At 55.4% G+C, this 16,283-nt stretch overlaps 6 protein-coding genes across 6 annotated transcripts; 4 read left to right on the forward strand and 2 right to left on the reverse strand.

Annotated features, from left to right (window-relative positions):
* Positions 1 to 1,509: 1,509 nt before the first annotated feature.
* On the forward strand, positions 1,510 to 3,033 carry QBC33DRAFT_563957 (uncharacterized protein; the record flags this gene model as incomplete). Its single annotated transcript, XM_060430321.1, has 4 exons — positions 1,510 to 1,736; positions 2,028 to 2,328; positions 2,390 to 2,641; positions 2,698 to 3,033. The coding sequence occupies 4 exons, from the start codon at positions 1,510 to 1,512 to the stop codon at positions 3,031 to 3,033; spliced, it is 1,116 nt and encodes a 371-aa protein (XP_060278463.1).
* Positions 3,034 to 4,714: 1,681 nt separating this feature from the next.
* QBC33DRAFT_581868 (uncharacterized protein) lies at positions 4,715 to 7,361 on the forward strand (the record flags this gene model as incomplete). The annotated part of the gene is made up of 7 exons (XM_060431291.1): positions 4,715 to 4,762; positions 4,841 to 5,620; positions 5,702 to 6,000; positions 6,128 to 6,132; positions 6,377 to 6,507; positions 6,565 to 7,204; positions 7,279 to 7,361. 7 exons carry the CDS (start codon positions 4,715 to 4,717, stop codon positions 7,359 to 7,361), a joined length of 1,986 nt encoding a protein of 661 aa, XP_060278464.1.
* Positions 7,362 to 8,040: 679 nt separating this feature from the next.
* QBC33DRAFT_288364 (carbamoyl-phosphate small subunit) lies at positions 8,041 to 10,336 on the forward strand. Its single transcript, XM_060423310.1, has 4 exons — positions 8,041 to 8,091; positions 8,287 to 8,632; positions 8,705 to 9,659; positions 9,714 to 10,336. Exons 2-4 carry the CDS (start codon positions 8,438 to 8,440, stop codon positions 9,938 to 9,940), a joined length of 1,377 nt encoding a protein of 458 aa, XP_060278465.1. The 5' UTR covers positions 8,041 to 8,091; positions 8,287 to 8,437; the 3' UTR covers positions 9,941 to 10,336.
* A 396-nt stretch (positions 10,337 to 10,732) lies between these two features.
* Positions 10,733 to 12,877, reverse strand: QBC33DRAFT_563961 (uncharacterized protein; the record flags this gene model as incomplete). Its single annotated transcript, XM_060430322.1, has 2 exons — positions 10,733 to 11,726; positions 11,844 to 12,877. 2 exons carry the CDS (start codon positions 12,875 to 12,877, stop codon positions 10,733 to 10,735), a joined length of 2,028 nt encoding a protein of 675 aa, XP_060278466.1.
* Positions 12,878 to 13,162: 285 nt separating this feature from the next.
* Positions 13,163 to 14,891, forward strand: QBC33DRAFT_552436 (tRNA-guanine(15) transglycosylase-like protein). Its single transcript, XM_060429310.1, has 3 exons — positions 13,163 to 13,299; positions 13,378 to 13,628; positions 13,726 to 14,891. Exons 1-3 carry the CDS (start codon positions 13,225 to 13,227, stop codon positions 14,642 to 14,644), a joined length of 1,245 nt encoding a protein of 414 aa, XP_060278467.1. The 5' UTR covers positions 13,163 to 13,224; the 3' UTR covers positions 14,645 to 14,891.
* A 41-nt stretch (positions 14,892 to 14,932) lies between these two features.
* On the reverse strand, positions 14,933 to 16,097 carry QBC33DRAFT_563963 (uncharacterized protein; the record flags this gene model as incomplete). Its single annotated transcript, XM_060430323.1, has 4 exons — positions 14,933 to 15,276; positions 15,338 to 15,441; positions 15,495 to 15,726; positions 15,788 to 16,097. 4 exons carry the CDS (start codon positions 16,095 to 16,097, stop codon positions 14,933 to 14,935), a joined length of 990 nt encoding a protein of 329 aa, XP_060278468.1.
* Between the last annotated feature and the right edge of the window lie 186 nt (positions 16,098 to 16,283).

Here is a 16,283-nt window from a genome sequence, read left to right on the forward strand (position 1 = left end):
CGCGCATACAGTTGTAAGATTAGCAAGAAAAGTCTGCACAATGCAATCTCGGGGGTGGAATCTGACAGCCATGGGTCCCTGCCAAGGACAATTAGTGAGAAGGAAGAGGCTATTAGTATTCTTCGATGGCTCCCCTTAAAGACTGTATGCCTCGAGATATCTTCAGGAGCTCAACAGCCTCCCTTTGGCACCTATAGGCTATGTGTAAGCTACCACGCTACCACGCTACCTACTATGTATTGTGGTACACATGCAAAGAATCGAGATGCTGGACCGCAGCTAAAGCTGCCAGGGTGGCTGCGCCGTTTAGGGGTCCCACTGCGAGGCAGGTGGCTTGCCCCATCAGAATGGATTAGTTTGCCCTTTCTGGGGAAGTGCAAATGCAAGGGGCTGTTTGGGTCAGGGGTTACATGCAGTTCCGCTGGTTCGTATGTACTGTAGCTTACCGATAGCTGGCCTGGTTGCCCCAGTCTGATGTTGGCAAATACGCCATGCTGTAGTCTCCACTTGCTGCTGATTGTGCATTAACATTGAGGTAGGCGCATCCTGATGCTATTGTGACATTCCCGCATGCAGAAGTCGCATGTGAGGGTGAAGATAGACACGCAACTCTCGGCCTTCTGGAAAAGGAGAAGGTAGATGTGAAAAAGACGAAGATAGGTAGTGAAGTAAAACCTTGGCCCTAGTAGTTTATATTCACTGGCCCATTCATGATCCAGATCAAAACCTGGGCAACCACTCATCTCGGCAGGGTCTTCTTCAACCTTACATCCGTACTCTTCTTCCCGGTTCTCCCCTCCAATCCTAACGCGTTTCTTCTCATTTCTGGAACTCGTTCTAGCCTCCTCAAACCTTGTGCCTCAACTCTGCCATTTCAACCCTTCTGTTGAGCATACAGATTTCGCGTTCCTATCCTCAAAACGCTTTCTCTAAAAAAAGGAAAGCGCATCGAAATAGGTCGTTACTGCCTGACATTAACCTAAGGTGGTTGCGCCGACTTCTACCTGCCAACTGCTCCGCAAATAAATTCACCAAACTTCCTCTCACCATCAAAATCGGCAGCTCCAGAAAAGAAACTTCTGAGATCCCTGCAACAAGTCGCCACTTCCAGGTGCATTCGCCGTCAAGCCAAACCCAAACAACGAGGTACGTACCCCTGCAGGTTTCGCCAAGCCTCCTTCCTTCGCTTAATTCCCCGAAAAACCAAGCCCAAGAAAATATTTGAATTTGACCACCGCGACCAAGCCATCTCTCCTTCCCCTTCTCCTCCTATCAACAACCCATCAAAGACTGATCGCAGCAACGCTCAAGCACCGTCAAACACCCCTCCTCCAAGACCTCTAGGGCACCTAGCTACCCTTCTAACTCCCCCATCATTGTTCCAGAGTTCAATCCTGAATCGCGCCACTTGAATTTCAGCGACTCACATCCACGTCACTCCGTTCGTCACACTACTGCAAAGCCAAACCTTACTCCAGGCACCCAACCTCGACATCTCCAACAAACACCATGTCTGCTATCGTGGAGAAAGTTACCGACGCGGCGGCCAATGCCGTCAATGACGTTACCAATGCTCTGGCCAATACATCCCTCACTGGCAACACCACCGATGACAAGCCTGCTGCAGGCGACGCCGTCCTTGCCAGTGCTGCTGAAGGTCGCCGCCTCTACATCGGAAACCTTGCCTATGCGACAACTGAGGGGGAGTTGAAAGACTTCTTCAAGGGTTACCTTGTGTGAGTACCTTAACCCCCCATGCCCTTCTGTTCTTGTTCCTTTTGTCTCCCACTCTCGCAGTCCTTCCACCCACGGCGAGGATGGATGCAAGGCTGCTCCTGCCTAGCCATTCATTGTTGATGACTACCCACATGCTTGGTATCACGACGATAATATCAGACACCCCTTTCCCCCACTCCTCTGCCTAGATATCGTTGGAATATCTCACCCCGGATTTCCCCAACCGAGTATATATGTTGTTATGATACGCCAGCCACCTGCCCACATGCTAACCATAAAACCTTGGGTAGTGAGTCTGTCTCTATTCCTAAGAACCCTCGCACCGACCGCCCAGTTGGCTACGCCTTCGTCGACCTCTCGACCCCCAGCGAGGCTGAGCGCGCCATTGCTGAACTCTCGGGCAAGGAGATCCTCGAGCGCAAGGTTTCTGTCCAGCTGGCTCGCAAGCCCGAGCCGGCTGCTGATAAGGCTGAGGGTGCTAATGGCGAGGGTTCTGGTGAAGGGGCACGCCGCCGACAATCGACCCGTGGCCGTGGACGTGCCGGCCGTGGCCGAGGCGGTCGTGCCCGTGGCGCCCGCTCCGGCAGTGGCGTAAGTCAATCATGCAGCCAATATATATATATATGAATGCCTTTGCTGACTTGGGGAATAGGATGAGAAGAAGGAGGATGAGCTATCCACTGAAGCCGCTGAGGCCGGTGCTGCCGTCACTGGCGCAGCTTCAGACTCTGCCGAGGTTCAGCCCTCGAACGATGTCTCCAATGGGAACACTGCTGACAATGATAAGGCTGGCAAGAACCGTGAGCGCCGTGAGCGCCGCGAGCGTGGCCCCCCTGCCGACGGCATTCCTTCCAAGACCAAGGTCATGGTCGCAAACCTCCCTTACGACCTGACCGAGGAGAAGGTATGTCAATCTGCTCAATGTGTAACTCGAAACTTCTCGCTAACTCTCCCTTCCAGCTCAAGGAACTCTTCACCCCGTACGAGCCCTATTCCGCCAAGATCGCCCTTCGCCCGATCCCCCGCTTCATGATCAAGAAGCTCCAGGCTCGAGGTGAGCCGCGTAAGGGACGCGGCTTTGGTTTCGTCACCCTGGCTTCGGAGGAGCTCCAGCAGAAGGCCGTGGCCGAGATGAATGGGAAGGAAATCGAGGGACGCGAGATTGCCGTCAAGGTTGCCATCGACAGCCCCGGAAAGACGGATGAGGAGGCCAACGCTCCCGAGACCGCTGAGGCTGAGGCTCCTCCCGCCGCTGCCAATGACGCTGAGCAGGCCAGCGCTACTGCCGCTGCCTAAGCACTACACCGACAATTTCTACACCAGCGGTGGGATACGGATACATCCGCTATCAACACCCCTGTTCGTGAGCATTGGTCTCTAGCTGGCTTGGCCCCCTTTCTCTTTATGATCTGGCATCGATTCCACGAAATTTCTTTATGGTAGACATCCACGTTGATGGGATCAGACGCAGTGGCGGATAATTCTTCTGGGGCGCCATGGTTTTACGAGGGCTTTTTTTTTATTAAAAAAAAGGCTCATTGCTGGTAGACTTCAGGAACCATTATCTTGCGGCTTCTTGAGCACAATATCCCTTAATTTCCCTCATGACTTCAGCACTTCATCTCTCTGTCGTTGATAGCGGCCTTTTTCTCTTGCATTCTTCGGGGATGTACATTAGTGGCTCACCGGAGAAGGGGATATGGGGAAAATGGGAAAAGTTATCGAGCAGATAGGAAAAATACAAGCGATGCTTATGGGAACAAAATCCCTTCCCGAGAGAGAAGTTCTGGGCGTGAAGTTTGTCTTGTTTTACTGGGCCAAAAATGGGCAGTCTAGGTCGGTAGCTAGGTAGGTAGCCTGCATTCCGTTGACTATGAAGTACCTGTAAATATCCATTGCTGTGCCTAGCAAGGTAGGGAGGTTGCTAAGGTCATCAAGCGACACAGATTCATAGGCAAATCCTAACTATATCGGAAGGCCTCGAGCATATCCTCAAGTACGAGTCTGCATATTGCGTCATCTTCCGTGGGGCGGGAAGAACCGTCTTCCCAGACGACGGAGACATGTGCTACCGCACGCGATCCCAATGATATCCGAGCGTCACCCGCCCGGCCGGCGCCAAAAGACTCTGCTAGCAAGCTTCTTGTATTGACTAAGACTTTGGGAGGGTCGACGCTTCCAATGGACTGCGCCAGGGTGTTGTGATGTGCAGCTGTTCATGTTGGCGGCGACTTTTGCCGCCACCAGGAATATTGTCCAACATGGTTCTGGACACTCAATGCAACTGACGCTGACGGCGAGGAGGCTAATTGGGAGCGCATGGAATGGCGGGATATTGTGGGCTGTGAAACTCGCCATGGGTGATATTTACTCGCCCTTGCCATGGCATTGGCTCCGCTCCTCTCCTCCGGCCTACGGTAGGCAAGATCCAGATCTTCATAAAATGAGACAAAGCGCCGTTGACGAGAGGCACCGTTAGCAACCTGGAAGTTGTGTGAAAAACCTACGACTCGGAAGGTTAAGGTTAGGTACGCAATGGGAAGGCCAACCCCGCAGGTAGCTCGTGTATGAACCTACCTGTGCTGTGTGGTAGAGGTACCTAGATAGGTTTAGAGGGTACCTAGGTAGGTACCTAGGTACCTGTTTAAACTTTGGCGGGTCCTGGTAGCGGGAAACAGCACCTAAAAGAGTGTAATTCTGGGTGAGATACTTATGCAAAAGGCATCTATGGACAATCAAGGCAATCTCTCAGAGGAATTCAATCCGAAGTATATTTAGTGATCGTCTTACTGGCGATATCATCCGGTCGCAAGGTTGCACCGTACCGGGTACAGTTAAGGGGCCGCTCCGTTTAGCGCTGAGACGCCACGCCACGCGACCGCACAACTTGACCCTCGACTTGAACCCCCTTGATAACACCTTCAAGACTCTACGACCTGATCTACGCAACACCATACGATAACCCCGCTGCCCCACGATGGCTTCCAAAGCCATGTGGGAGGTCGACCCGGAGACGAGGTCAAAGGTATGCCTGCCAATCGCGCCACTTGTCCCAAATTGCACGCTGTACTAACTGGGGGGGTGCCTGGTCGGTGAAATCTAGCTCCTCGCGATACAGAAGGAGTCCAACAACAGCGTCTGCTGCGACTGCAACGCCCCTAGCCCCCAATGGGCCTCCCCGAAGTTTGGGATCTTCATTTGCCTTTCCTGCGCCGGCATCCATCGCGGCCTGGGAGTCCACATCTCCTTCATCCGATCCATCTCCATGGACGCCTTCAAGGCGAACGAGATTGAGCGCATGCGCCTCGGGGGGAACGAGCGCTGGAGGGACTTCTTCGAGAACCATGAGGATACCAAGATGCTGGGACTGAATTGGGACGACGCCACGATCGCCGAGAGGTACAGCGGCGAGGTTGGTGAGGAGTGGAAGGAGAGGCTCTCGGCGAAGGTCGAGGGCCGCGAATACGTCCGCGGCGAGAAAGCTCCCGCGGTTGCTTCATCGACGCCCTCGCCCGGCCCAGCCAGTGCAGCTATCCGCAGTGCGCCCCGCCCCGGCGCGGCTGGCAGCAACAGCAGCCGAACGGCTAGCCCCGCACCCGGCGGCGGGAAGGTCAGGGTTGACGACAAGTATTTTGCGCGCCTCGGCGCTGATAACGCCAACCGGTCTGCCGAGGTACCGCCCAGCCAGGGCGGAAAGTACGCCGGCTTCGGCAACACGCCCATGCCGCCGCAGGGGAGGGACAACCAGGCGTTGCCTGGGCTGGACGAGCTTCAGAAGGACCCTGTGGCGGCGTTGACTAAAGGGTTTGGCTGGTTCACGTCGACGGTCACTAAGACGGCCAAGACAGTCAACAGCGAATACATTCAGCCCACTGCAAAGCAGGTGCGTTGGTCCCTCTCAATTTACTATTGCACACTTCCCCTGGTTACTTGTAGAGCCTCTGGCTGACTGCGAGCCCATTAGATTTCCGACTCGGAATTTGCAGCCCAGGCAAAGGTTGCCGCCGGCAACGTTGCAAAGTCGGCGCAGGCCGGAGCCAAGACCGCGCAACAGGGCTTCAGCCGCTTCGTCGAAGGGCCAACTGCTGGAGGATACAGAGAAGTGCCACTAGACGAGAGCAAACAGGCATTCTGGGACGACTTCTCGAGCTTGGCAGATCAGCGGGCGCAGGAGAACAGCTCGATAGGCACCTCCGCGATGGGGAAGGGGGGCAGCACCCGTCCTGGCCCGTCGAAGAAATCACAGGATGACTGGGAGGACTGGTGAGCCCCGAGGATAAGCATTGCGATGGCATTCAAACTATATAGCGTTTGATAATAAACGACTTCGGAGAGAGTCCATGCTTTATAGGTGAAATGTTGAGTTGACCTGCAAAGTCCGAAGTAATAGGTTTAGTCTTATCATATCGTGTACCAAGTACTACATAATAAGATCCCAAAATCTTTGTCTTAGATCTAGAAAGGCTTTGTGACACCAGTTTTGGCTGTCATTATCTGAACGTGGTTTCGGCTCCAAGACCTCCGTCTTCGGGCTGCGCATGCGGTAATAAATTATTTGATGGGCGGTCAGGGTTAGGGTTCTCCATGTGACCTGGTCGTCGGCCGAGGTTGGGGCCGGTACTAGCCGATACTGCCAAAGGTTGTCCGTCATCGACAGCCAAAGCTTTCGAAACCTCTTCTCCTTGCTACCTCCAGCCCATTGTATCCACAACCGCCGCAATGTCAGCGTTACGGATCCTGGTCCCTATCAAGAGGGTAATTGACTATGCAGTAAGAAACGCCTAGAACCTCCCCCGTCTCGTCGCAATGGCTCACCGCAAATCACAGGTCAAACCCCGCGTCAACAAGGCCCAGACGGGCGTCGAGACCAACGTCAAGCACAGCATGAACCCCTTCGACGAGCTGTCGGTGGAGGAGAGCGTGCGCATCCGCGAGCGCAAGTCGGCGCCGGGGGGCGTGGAGGACATCTGCGTCGTGTCGGCGGGCCCGCCCAAGGCGCAGGACGTGCTGCGGACGGCCATGGCCATGGGCGCCGACCGGGCGATCCACGTGGAGACCAAGGAGGGCGAGGACCTGGAGCCGCTCGGGGTGGCGAAGCTGCTCCGGCAGATCGTCGGCGAGCACAAGAGCAACCTCGTCATCCTCGGCAAGCAGAGCATCGACGACGACGCTCACCAGACGGGCCAGATGCTCGCCGGCCTGCTGGGGTGGCCGCAGGCCACGCAGGCGAGCAAGGTCGAGTTCGGGGAGGGGGACATGGTCAGCGTCACGAGGGAGGTGGACGGTGGCGTCGAGACCCTCAAGGCGAAGCTGCCCCTGGTGGTCACGACGGATCTGCGGCTGAACGAGCCGCGCTATGCGAGCTTGCCGAACATCATGAAGGCCAAGAAGAAGCCGCTAGAGAAGAAGAAGCTGGCAGACTTTGGCATCTCTGCCGAGAGGAGGTTGAAGGTCCTCAAGGTCACAGGTACTGCTATATGGCTCCCCCATTGACAAAACTCGGTCTGCTGGACAAGACATGATGCTAATAGATGCGAACAGAGCCACCACCGCGGCAGGGCGGAGGGAAGGTTGAGGATGTGGATGGGCTGATCTCGAAGCTTAAGGAGCTTGGGGCGCTATAGAAGTCTCTCTACCGTGTGCTATACATGATTACGGGTTTGGGTATGGTCCGATTATGCATTAGGCAGCCGCCATTGGAATAGTCAGTCACTGCCCTAGGGTCATAGTCAAGTCGCGCACGCAAGGCTAGAAGTCGGAGCTTGAGAAGGAGGCTGTCAGTTGTCGACCTCTACAGCAGTACAGCTGCGTCACAGCTGTTCTACATCTGCTCCACCCGAGGCTGGCGAACACCTAGGGTTGACAAAGCTGGCAAAAGAAATCTACATTATGGTTGTGTCACCGCTGATGTAGCACGTAGGTCGCTAGAGGGCGAGTATTTACTGACAGTGGACAACTGAAAGTGCCCTGAACGTTGCCTCGGCAGAGTACTCCGTAGAGAACACCAATCGGGACTAAACCGAGGGATTTTTCTCCAATCCCTCGCGCCCCACCACGTCGATATCGGCGGTGGCTCGTGTGCCCCCCGGGTCTTTGGCATGGGTCTGCAACCAATAGTGACCCCGCCAATGGAAAGTTTTTGACAACTCGATGACCAAGTCCGATTTCCGTTGACTCCCTCTTCGCATCGTCTTTTTTTTACCCATCACCGATCTATCCAGTTTCGCAGCCCCAAGGAAAACACCAATTCTTCCTTTCCCAATTCAATTTTACCAATACCTTTCTCCCCCTATTCGAGTTAACTCGCTCACAGCTGCGCTTATGAAAGGGCGCCTTTCCCTTTTCACTTCGCAAGTACGTTGCTTTTCCTTTATCTTTCGTCTCGGGCGCAACCCCACTGCCCGTGTCTTTTCAGGAGCCCTCCCCTTGGCCTGATCGCCAATCACTACCGGGGCAGGCTCCAACTACATCTTGTTTTCTGTTCCCTTCAGCATTGGATATAATTGATCATGTATGGCTAATGCAGTTTACCTTAGGACTACCTCTCAGGTCCGTTTAGGTTCCATGCGAGTTGACTCACCGCCTCGTGTACTGACCAGGGGCTCCAGACCATTTGTGGAGGGCCCTATCCGCTTGAAGGTCTGATCCTAATTATAAGCCAAACTACCTTACTCGAAAACTTTTGAATACCTACAATACGATGTTCTCTACCGCCGCAACCCGCCTTTTCAAACCCGCCGCTGTCGGGGCCTCTGGCCTCCGATCCCGGCTGGCGATTCAGTCGCGCCTCGTGAGCCAAAACGTCGTGGCTGGCAGCAAGGGCAGGACGATGCCCGTCCACCGATCTCGAGCCACTGCCCCCGTCAAAAACCTTGACGCTACCTTTACCATCAGGGTTCGTCATTCCTCGCCCATTCTTCAATTTGCCCGCCTGATTTCCCATACCTAACTCCCACTATCTTCCCAGGATGGCCCTGTCTTCCACGGAACCGCCTTCGGCGCAAACTCCAACATTTCCGGAGAGGCTGTCTTCACGACGTCGCTCGTCGGATATCCCGAATCCATGACCGATCCGTCGTACCGCGGCCAGATTTTGGTCTTCACCCAGCCCTTGATTGGCAATTACGGCGTGCCCTCGAACCAGCGGGACGAGTTCAACCTCTTGAAGTACTTCGAGTCCCCTCATATCCAGTGCGCCGGTGTGGTTGTGGCAGATGTGGCCGAGAAGTACAGCCACTGGACTGCCGTGGAGAGCTTGGGGGAGTGGTGTGCTCGCGAGGGGGTTCCCGCCATATCTGGCGTTGATACGCGTGCAATTGTCACGTACCTGCGGGAGCAAGGTTCATCGCTTGCTCGGATCAGCATTGGCGATGAGTATGATGCCGACGAGGATGAGAGCTACGTCGACCCTGGCCAGATCAACCTCGTGAAGAAGGTTAGCACCAAGGCTCCCTTCTTGGTCGAGTCGCCCGGTGCCTCCTTCCACATTGCTCTGATCGACTGCGGTGTCAAGGAGAACATCCTGCGGAGCCTGGTGAACCGGGGTGCCTCGGTCACCGTTTTCCCGTACAACTACCCCATCCACAAAGTTGCCAGCAACTTCGATGGCGTCTTCATCTCCAATGGTCCTGGCGACCCGACCCACTGCCAGGAGACCGTCTATAATCTGGCTCGGCTGATGGAGACTTCGCCGGTGCCGGTCATGGGCATCTGCCTTGGCCACCAGCTACTCGCTCTGGCTCTCGGTGCTCGAACTATTAAGCTGAAGTACGGAAACCGTGCTCACAACATCCCGGCTCTGGACTTGACCACTGGCCAGTGCCACATCACCAGCCAGAATCACGGCTACGCCGTGGACGCTAGCACTCTGCCCTCTGATTACAAGGAGTACTTCATCAACCTCAACGACGGAAGCAACGAAGGTTAGTCCCCCTTCTCACAACTAAGCAGACCATTTAACCAACTTTTACATTCAGGCATGACGCACAAGACTCGTCCCATCTTCTCCACCCAGTTCCACCCAGAAGCTAAGGGTGGTCCCACGGATAGTGCTTATCTCTTTGACAAGTACATTGAGAACGTCAAGGTCTTCAAAGACAACGAGAAGGTCTACCGAGACAACCGCCCAACCCAGCTGATGCTCGACATCCTCAACAGGGAGCGTGTTGGTGTTGAGCCAACCCCCCTGGCCAGTGCCGCTTGAAATATCGCGACATTTTGGTTTACATGACTCTTCTCTTAATTTGTTGCATGTGGGCAACAGTCGCATGATGGCCTTGAAGGGTCATGACTGGCTCTTAAAAGAGGCCCTGAGGTTATCCATGGAGTTGGTTTTGCACGGGTTTTTAGGCAGCTTTGCAAATTCAGTCTTTTTTCGCTTGTTTCCCCATTATGCACATTTGGTGAGAAACTGCATTGTGATATGTGAAGGGCGCTTCATAGATTAGTCGTCCTCAGCCGTTCGATGACGTGGGCTGGACCGTCACCCGAGTGGCTAGACGTCAGTACAATACCGTATCTCTCGTGTAGTCTCCAGATGACCTCCCGGGGCTGGCTAGGCACCATTATTCGAGCTTTGCACATCCGCTGGATATCACGTATGTCAGCTCTCAACTGAGCATACCTAGGAACTTCTAGATGTCAATTGACGACTACATAAGAAAAGCCAGCTAAAGACTGCTTGTCCGATATAACTTCATCGAAGAAACCTTTTCGCCCACTTCGCCTACTGACAAATCCTCTTTTGGACAACTCCAACATTCCCAACATCAGCACTCCCCCCCCCCCACTCCTCCCTTCTTTTCCTCGCCGCCCCGCCTAATAGCACCTGGCAAGTTGACTGCGTGTTTTGATAATTCTATAAGCTTGTCGTTGAGAGTTAAGCTCACTCGAGACCGAAGGCACGAACGGGAAAAAGCAATACGAGTTTGAAAAAAGGGGTAGCTGATGAGGACACCTGCACACCTTGGCTTGTGCCAGTGGGGTTAATGGCTCCTCACTTTCCCTTGCTGGCGGGTGCATCAGAGGCCTTGATGGCGAGTTCATCAAGGGCTTTGGTGGGGGGTTCATCAGCTGTCTTGGCACCAGGCTCACCAGCGGCTTTGGCGGCCTCCTTCTTCAGTCTCTTCCTTTCCTTCTCCCTTTCCTTGGCAGCCTTCTTCGCCGCGGCTTTCTCGGCCTCGATGGCCTTCTGTCTCCGCAGTTCCTCTCCGCCGAACGCCTCGCGCCACTCGTCTATTTTCGATCCGGGGATATTGGAGAACAGAGTCTTCGGGGTTCCAAGGGCGTGCCCTGGTTTGAGGACTTCGTGGTCCCATGTGTCCGGAATGCGGACGGTGGGCTCTACCCCGAGCTGCTGGAGTATAGACACGGCGGTGCCGGGCATATAGGGAGATAGGATGTTCGCCAGCAGATAGAGTTGGTTCAAGGCCAGGCCAATGACAGCAGCACAGCGGTCGGGCTCTTCGGAGAGCAGGCGGTTGTCGAGCTTATTTTCCTGGAGCAGTTTGTTACCCAGCGAGGAGATATGGAGAACCGTTCCCAAGCCTGCTCGTAACTTGTTGGCCTCAAGCTGCGCGATATACGCTTGCAGCGACTCGTTGACCTCGGCCTTGTGATTCTCGATAAACTTGTCGGAATACTTGGTATAGTCAGGGACGGTCGCGGCCATCTTTGCATGACAAAACTTGACGACTCTCTGATTCAGGTTGCCAAGGTTCTTGAGCAGGTCGTTGTTGTTCGCATCGATAAACTCCTGCCACTTGAATTCAGAGTCACTAGTCTCGGGGCGTCGTGAGAGCAAGTAGTATCTCCAGACGTCGGGATCTATGCCAGTATCCTTGGCTGTATTGCCAAACACGCCGACTCCCTTGGACTTGCTGAACTTCCCGCCCTCATAGTTGAGATACTCTGTCGTTGACAACTTGTTTACTTGGGTCCAAGTACCTCCTGTGCCGAGCTGGGAAGCTGGGAAAATGATGGTGTGGAAACTTCAGGCCAGTCAGTAATAGCTCAAGGGCAATATCCCAGGGGCAGACACTTGTCTTGGTTTGTGGAAGCTTGATCAAAGGGGGTCAATGTCCGAGCTCGGGGGAGGGGCTACATACGGTACGTTGTCCTTGCCCATGAACTGATAGAGAGTCACGTCGTTGGGGTTCTTCCACCATTGCTCCCACTTCTTCCCTGCCAGATCGTCCCCGTCTGTGTACCCCTTCGTTATCGAGACGTATCCAATGCAGGCATCAAACCATACGTAGAACACCTTCCGCGCGTATTCTTCGTCGTTCAAGCCTTCGAGGCCCTTCGGGATCGGCACCCCCCATCGAAGATCCCGGGTAATGCCACGAGGCTCTAATCCCTTGTCGATCCAGGATTGAGTGATGGCGATGCAGTTGGAACTCCAAGCACCCTTCTTGCTAGCGGCGTGGAACCAGTCCACAATCTGGTCCTTCAGTACATCCAGTCGCAGGTATAGATGCTTTGTTCTTCGTTTCTCGGGCGTTGCGCCGTCAAGCTTGCAGTGAGGGTTCAAGAGCCAGCCGGTACCCGAAGCGGTTGGGTTCGCTCCCTCGGACTCGTGATCGGACTTTCGCTCTGGTTCGAACGCGTCGAGAAGGTTGCCGCAAGCATCGCATTGGTCCCCGCGCGCACCGCGGTCATGGCATATGCTACATTCTCCCTCGACAAAGCGGTCGGCTAGGAAAGTGGAATGGGCCGGAACAGGGCAGAAGGGCTGCGTCGTCTCTCGCTCCTCAATATATCCGTTTCGCCAGAGTCCGGAAAAGATATCCTGAACAATCTCCGTCTGTTGCGGAGTCGGTGTTCGCCCGAAGACGTCGAATTCAATTCTGAACCAGTCATAGATCCCCTTGTGAAGAGCATGATATTTGGCGCACAGCTCAGCAGGTTCTAAACCCTCCTCGAGTGCTTTGGTTTCAGTTGCAGTACCAAACTCGTCTGAACCACAGACAAACAAGGTCTGAAGCCCCCGGGCCTTACAGAAGCGCGCGAAAACGTCTGCCGAGAGTACGCTTCCGATAATGTTGCCCAGATGGGGAATCGCGTTGACGTAGGGCAAAGCGCTGGTGATGAGGATATTTCGCTTGCCAGGCAAGGGAAGGATCGGTTCGGAAGAGCCCATGATTGCGATGTTGCGTTGATATTCAGGAAGCCTTGGAAACGTGAGGGCGTGGCGGGGTAGTTACTCGGTGGTCTGTGCCTTTTTTTTCTGTCAGGCCCCTCTGCAAATGAGTCACTCATTGACCAATTGCGGAGGCAAGGCCTGGCCAGGGGTTGGGTATGGCGGGGCTCACCCACCTAGGTAGGTAGGTACCTAGGTACCTACCCCCACCAAGTACGTACCTGGAGATCTCCGTACTAAGTAATTTTGAGTAAAAGTTCTGGTGACACGCGCTTTGTGCTTTGTGTCCTTGTCCTTGGACCCTTGTTGGCTGTCGCAAGCCTTTCTCTTCTCCCACAACGCGGATAATGTGGAGGAGAATGGCATCAACGACACCGACATCCACAGCAGCCCTGACTTTCGAGTTGGTTGGGAAGTGTTCAGTAAGTATGAGCCTCTCTCGTATGCAAGCAACCCTCCTTCTCGACACGATTTTCTAACAGGGGCTTCGTTCGACACAGACTACCCGCGCTCGCGCCTCGATCCTCACCCTCCCTCATGGTCCCGTCAACCTCCCCATTTTCATGCCTGTAGCCACCCAGGCTTCGCTCAAAGGACTTACCCCTGAGCAGCTGGAGGGAACTGGCTGCCGGCTATGCTTGAACAACACCTACCATCTCGGCCTCAAGCCCGGGCAGGAGGTATTAGATGCTATTGGCGGTGCGCATAAGCTGCAGGGATGGAATCACAACATCCTGACAGATAGCGGCGGGTATATAATCCCTTAGCAAACCCGGCTGCCCTACGAGACGAGGAGAAGCCCTCGCCGAACCAGACCTCCACCACTAACCAATTTCCTCCTCCTCCAGCTTCCAGATGGTCTCGCTACTCAAGCTCGCCACCGTCACCGAAGAGGGAGTACGTTTCCTCTCCCCTCACGACGGTACTCCCATGCTCCTCAGCCCGGAGCACTCGATCAGCCTACAAAACACGATCGGCTCCGACATCATCATGCAGCTAGACGATGTCCTGGTGACGACGTCCCCGGACAAGGCGCGCATGCGCGAGGCCATGGAGCGCTCGGTCCGGTGGCTAGACCGGTGCATCGCCGCGCACGCGAACCCGACCACACAGAACCTGTTCTGCATCATCCAGGGCGGGCTAGACCTCGACCTGCGCCGCGAATGCACCGACGCCATGGTCGCCCGCAACACACCCGGCATCGCCATCGGCGGGCTGAGCGGCGGCGAGGCCAAGGACGACTACTGCCGCGTCGTCGCCGCCTGCACCGCGATGCTGCCGGACGGGAAGCCGCGCTACGTCATGGGCATCGGATATCCCGAGGACCTGGTCGTCAGCGTGGCCTTGGGGGCCGACATGTTTGACTGCGTGTGGCCCACTCGGACGGCGAGGTTTGGCAACGCGGTGACCAAGACGGGCGTGCTGAATATGAAGCAGGCCCGGTTTGCCGACGACTTTGGCCCCGTCGAGGACGGCTGCGGCTGTCCTTGCTGCAGGCCGGCCGGGGAAGAGGGCGCGCTCGGGGTAACCAGGGCCTTCATCTATCACAATGCGGCCAAGGAGACCGTTGCGGCGCACCTGTTGACTATGCACAATGTATGGTATCAGTTGAACTTGATGAAGGAGGCGAGAGAGGCAATTATTGCCGACAGATACCCGGCATTTGTGAGGGAGTTCTTCAGAAACAGACATTTGGACAAAGAGCAATACCCGGTATGGGCAGTGGATGCGCTGCGAGGCGTCGGGGTCGATCTAATACAAGATTGAAAACACATTTCATAAGCCTTTGCAAATTGTGATTTACAGATGATATTAGGGATGGAAGTCAGGGGTTAGATTGTAAAGGACGTGCGTGCTGTGCGAGTGCTCCTGATTACGAGCTACTACCCGTAAACACAGAAGCCTGAAACGGTCAAACATTATGGCAGTCTTGTTTCTTATATTAAGCCATCAATACCTCATAACCCAATATCATTTTAAGGAGAGTTGACAAATTCCCATTACCCATCACCCCATTTCAGCCCCCTCATCCATCGTCTCTCACGAAACAAGCCCTCAGGCCAGGAAGAAGAGCGACATGACGAGCGAAAGCAAGCCCGCAGCCCAGGCGACAGGGCCGCCGGCAAGCCCCCGGGGGGCGAGGTTGGGGAGGCCAGTAGGCGTATCCACGACGGTGGTGGTCCGCCGCGGCGTTGCCTCCCCGGTTTCGGAGCTGCCGCTGCCGCCGCCGCCGAACCCGCCGAACCCGCCGCGGCTGCTGCTCCCACCGCCGGGGGGGCCCACGACGTCGCCGCCGCCGGTCTGGGTAGGGGAGGAGTCGGCCGTCCTGGTAATGGAGGGCCCGGAGCCGCCGGTTCTGGGGACGTTGTCGGCGCAGAAGCCCTCGAGGCCGTGGAAATCTGTAAGGTTGGGGGTTAGAGCTGATAATTTCGATAGTGGGCTCGGGAAGGGCCGCCTTACCGGAGTAGTCTGTGGGGTCTGCAGTCTTGGCCCAGGAGGCGCATGAGGCGGCATAGTCATCGAAGGCGGTGGTGAAGGTTGGAGAGGCGCCCGCTCCATCGTAGCTACACTCCCATGTCAGCGACCTGCCAGAGCATGTGCGAGAGGAGTATCTTACCATATGCACGAGGCGATCTCCTCGGGAGCCAGGGTAGAGAAGCCTGGATTTGCCTGGGAGCAGGAGACAACGATATTGGCGAGGGAGGTGCAGGCTGGGGGTGTACTATCATCACCGCCCGAGGTCGCCGTTGTTCCTGCTCCTCCCCCTCCCCCCGTTGGGGTTGCGCCGCCACCGGCGCCACCACAGATGTCGCCTTCCCCAGCACAGAAAGTTGCGACAACACTGTTCACTACACATGGTGTTAGTAAACGGTCCGGTCAAGTCAGGAGCTGCAAGGGTCTAGATCATACAGGAATACTCTGTTGAGCTCCCGGGGTAGTTGTCCTCGATGTAATTCGCGCAGCTGCTATAGACAGGATCAAGCTCGGTGGTCGAGTAGCAACAGAGACACGCTGCCTGGGTAGCCTCAGGTGCGGCGGTGAAGTCGGGAATCGCGGAGGCGCAATAGCTAATGACATCGAAAGCGGTAGCGCATGCCAGGAGACCGGGATCGGTCGTGGTAGCGGCAGCAACGATGTTGCCAAGAGCATTGGCGGGTATGTCGACAGCCATGACGGCCCTCTGCGCCAGGAAGAGCGCAGCTACAAGTTTGTTATTCATCCTGGGCTGGACTGAAGTCTTTTCGTTGCAGGAGGGGGGGGGACCTAGAGCCGACTAATAGAGCAGTTCGAGAGACTTATAGTAAACAGGAAGCGGATGAGAGACATGGGAAAGCAGGTCCTACGGTAGCTAATAAAGTGGGAAGCTGTGGGAGGCTGGCAGGCTATCTCAGCGGTCCTCCTCTTG

The sequence above is a fragment of the Phialemonium atrogriseum genome (genome assembly GCF_030411735.1).
Source record: "Phialemonium atrogriseum strain 8032-3 unplaced genomic scaffold QBC33scaffold_44, whole genome shotgun sequence".
NCBI lineage: Eukaryota > Fungi > Ascomycota > Sordariomycetes > Cephalothecales > Cephalothecaceae > Phialemonium > Phialemonium atrogriseum.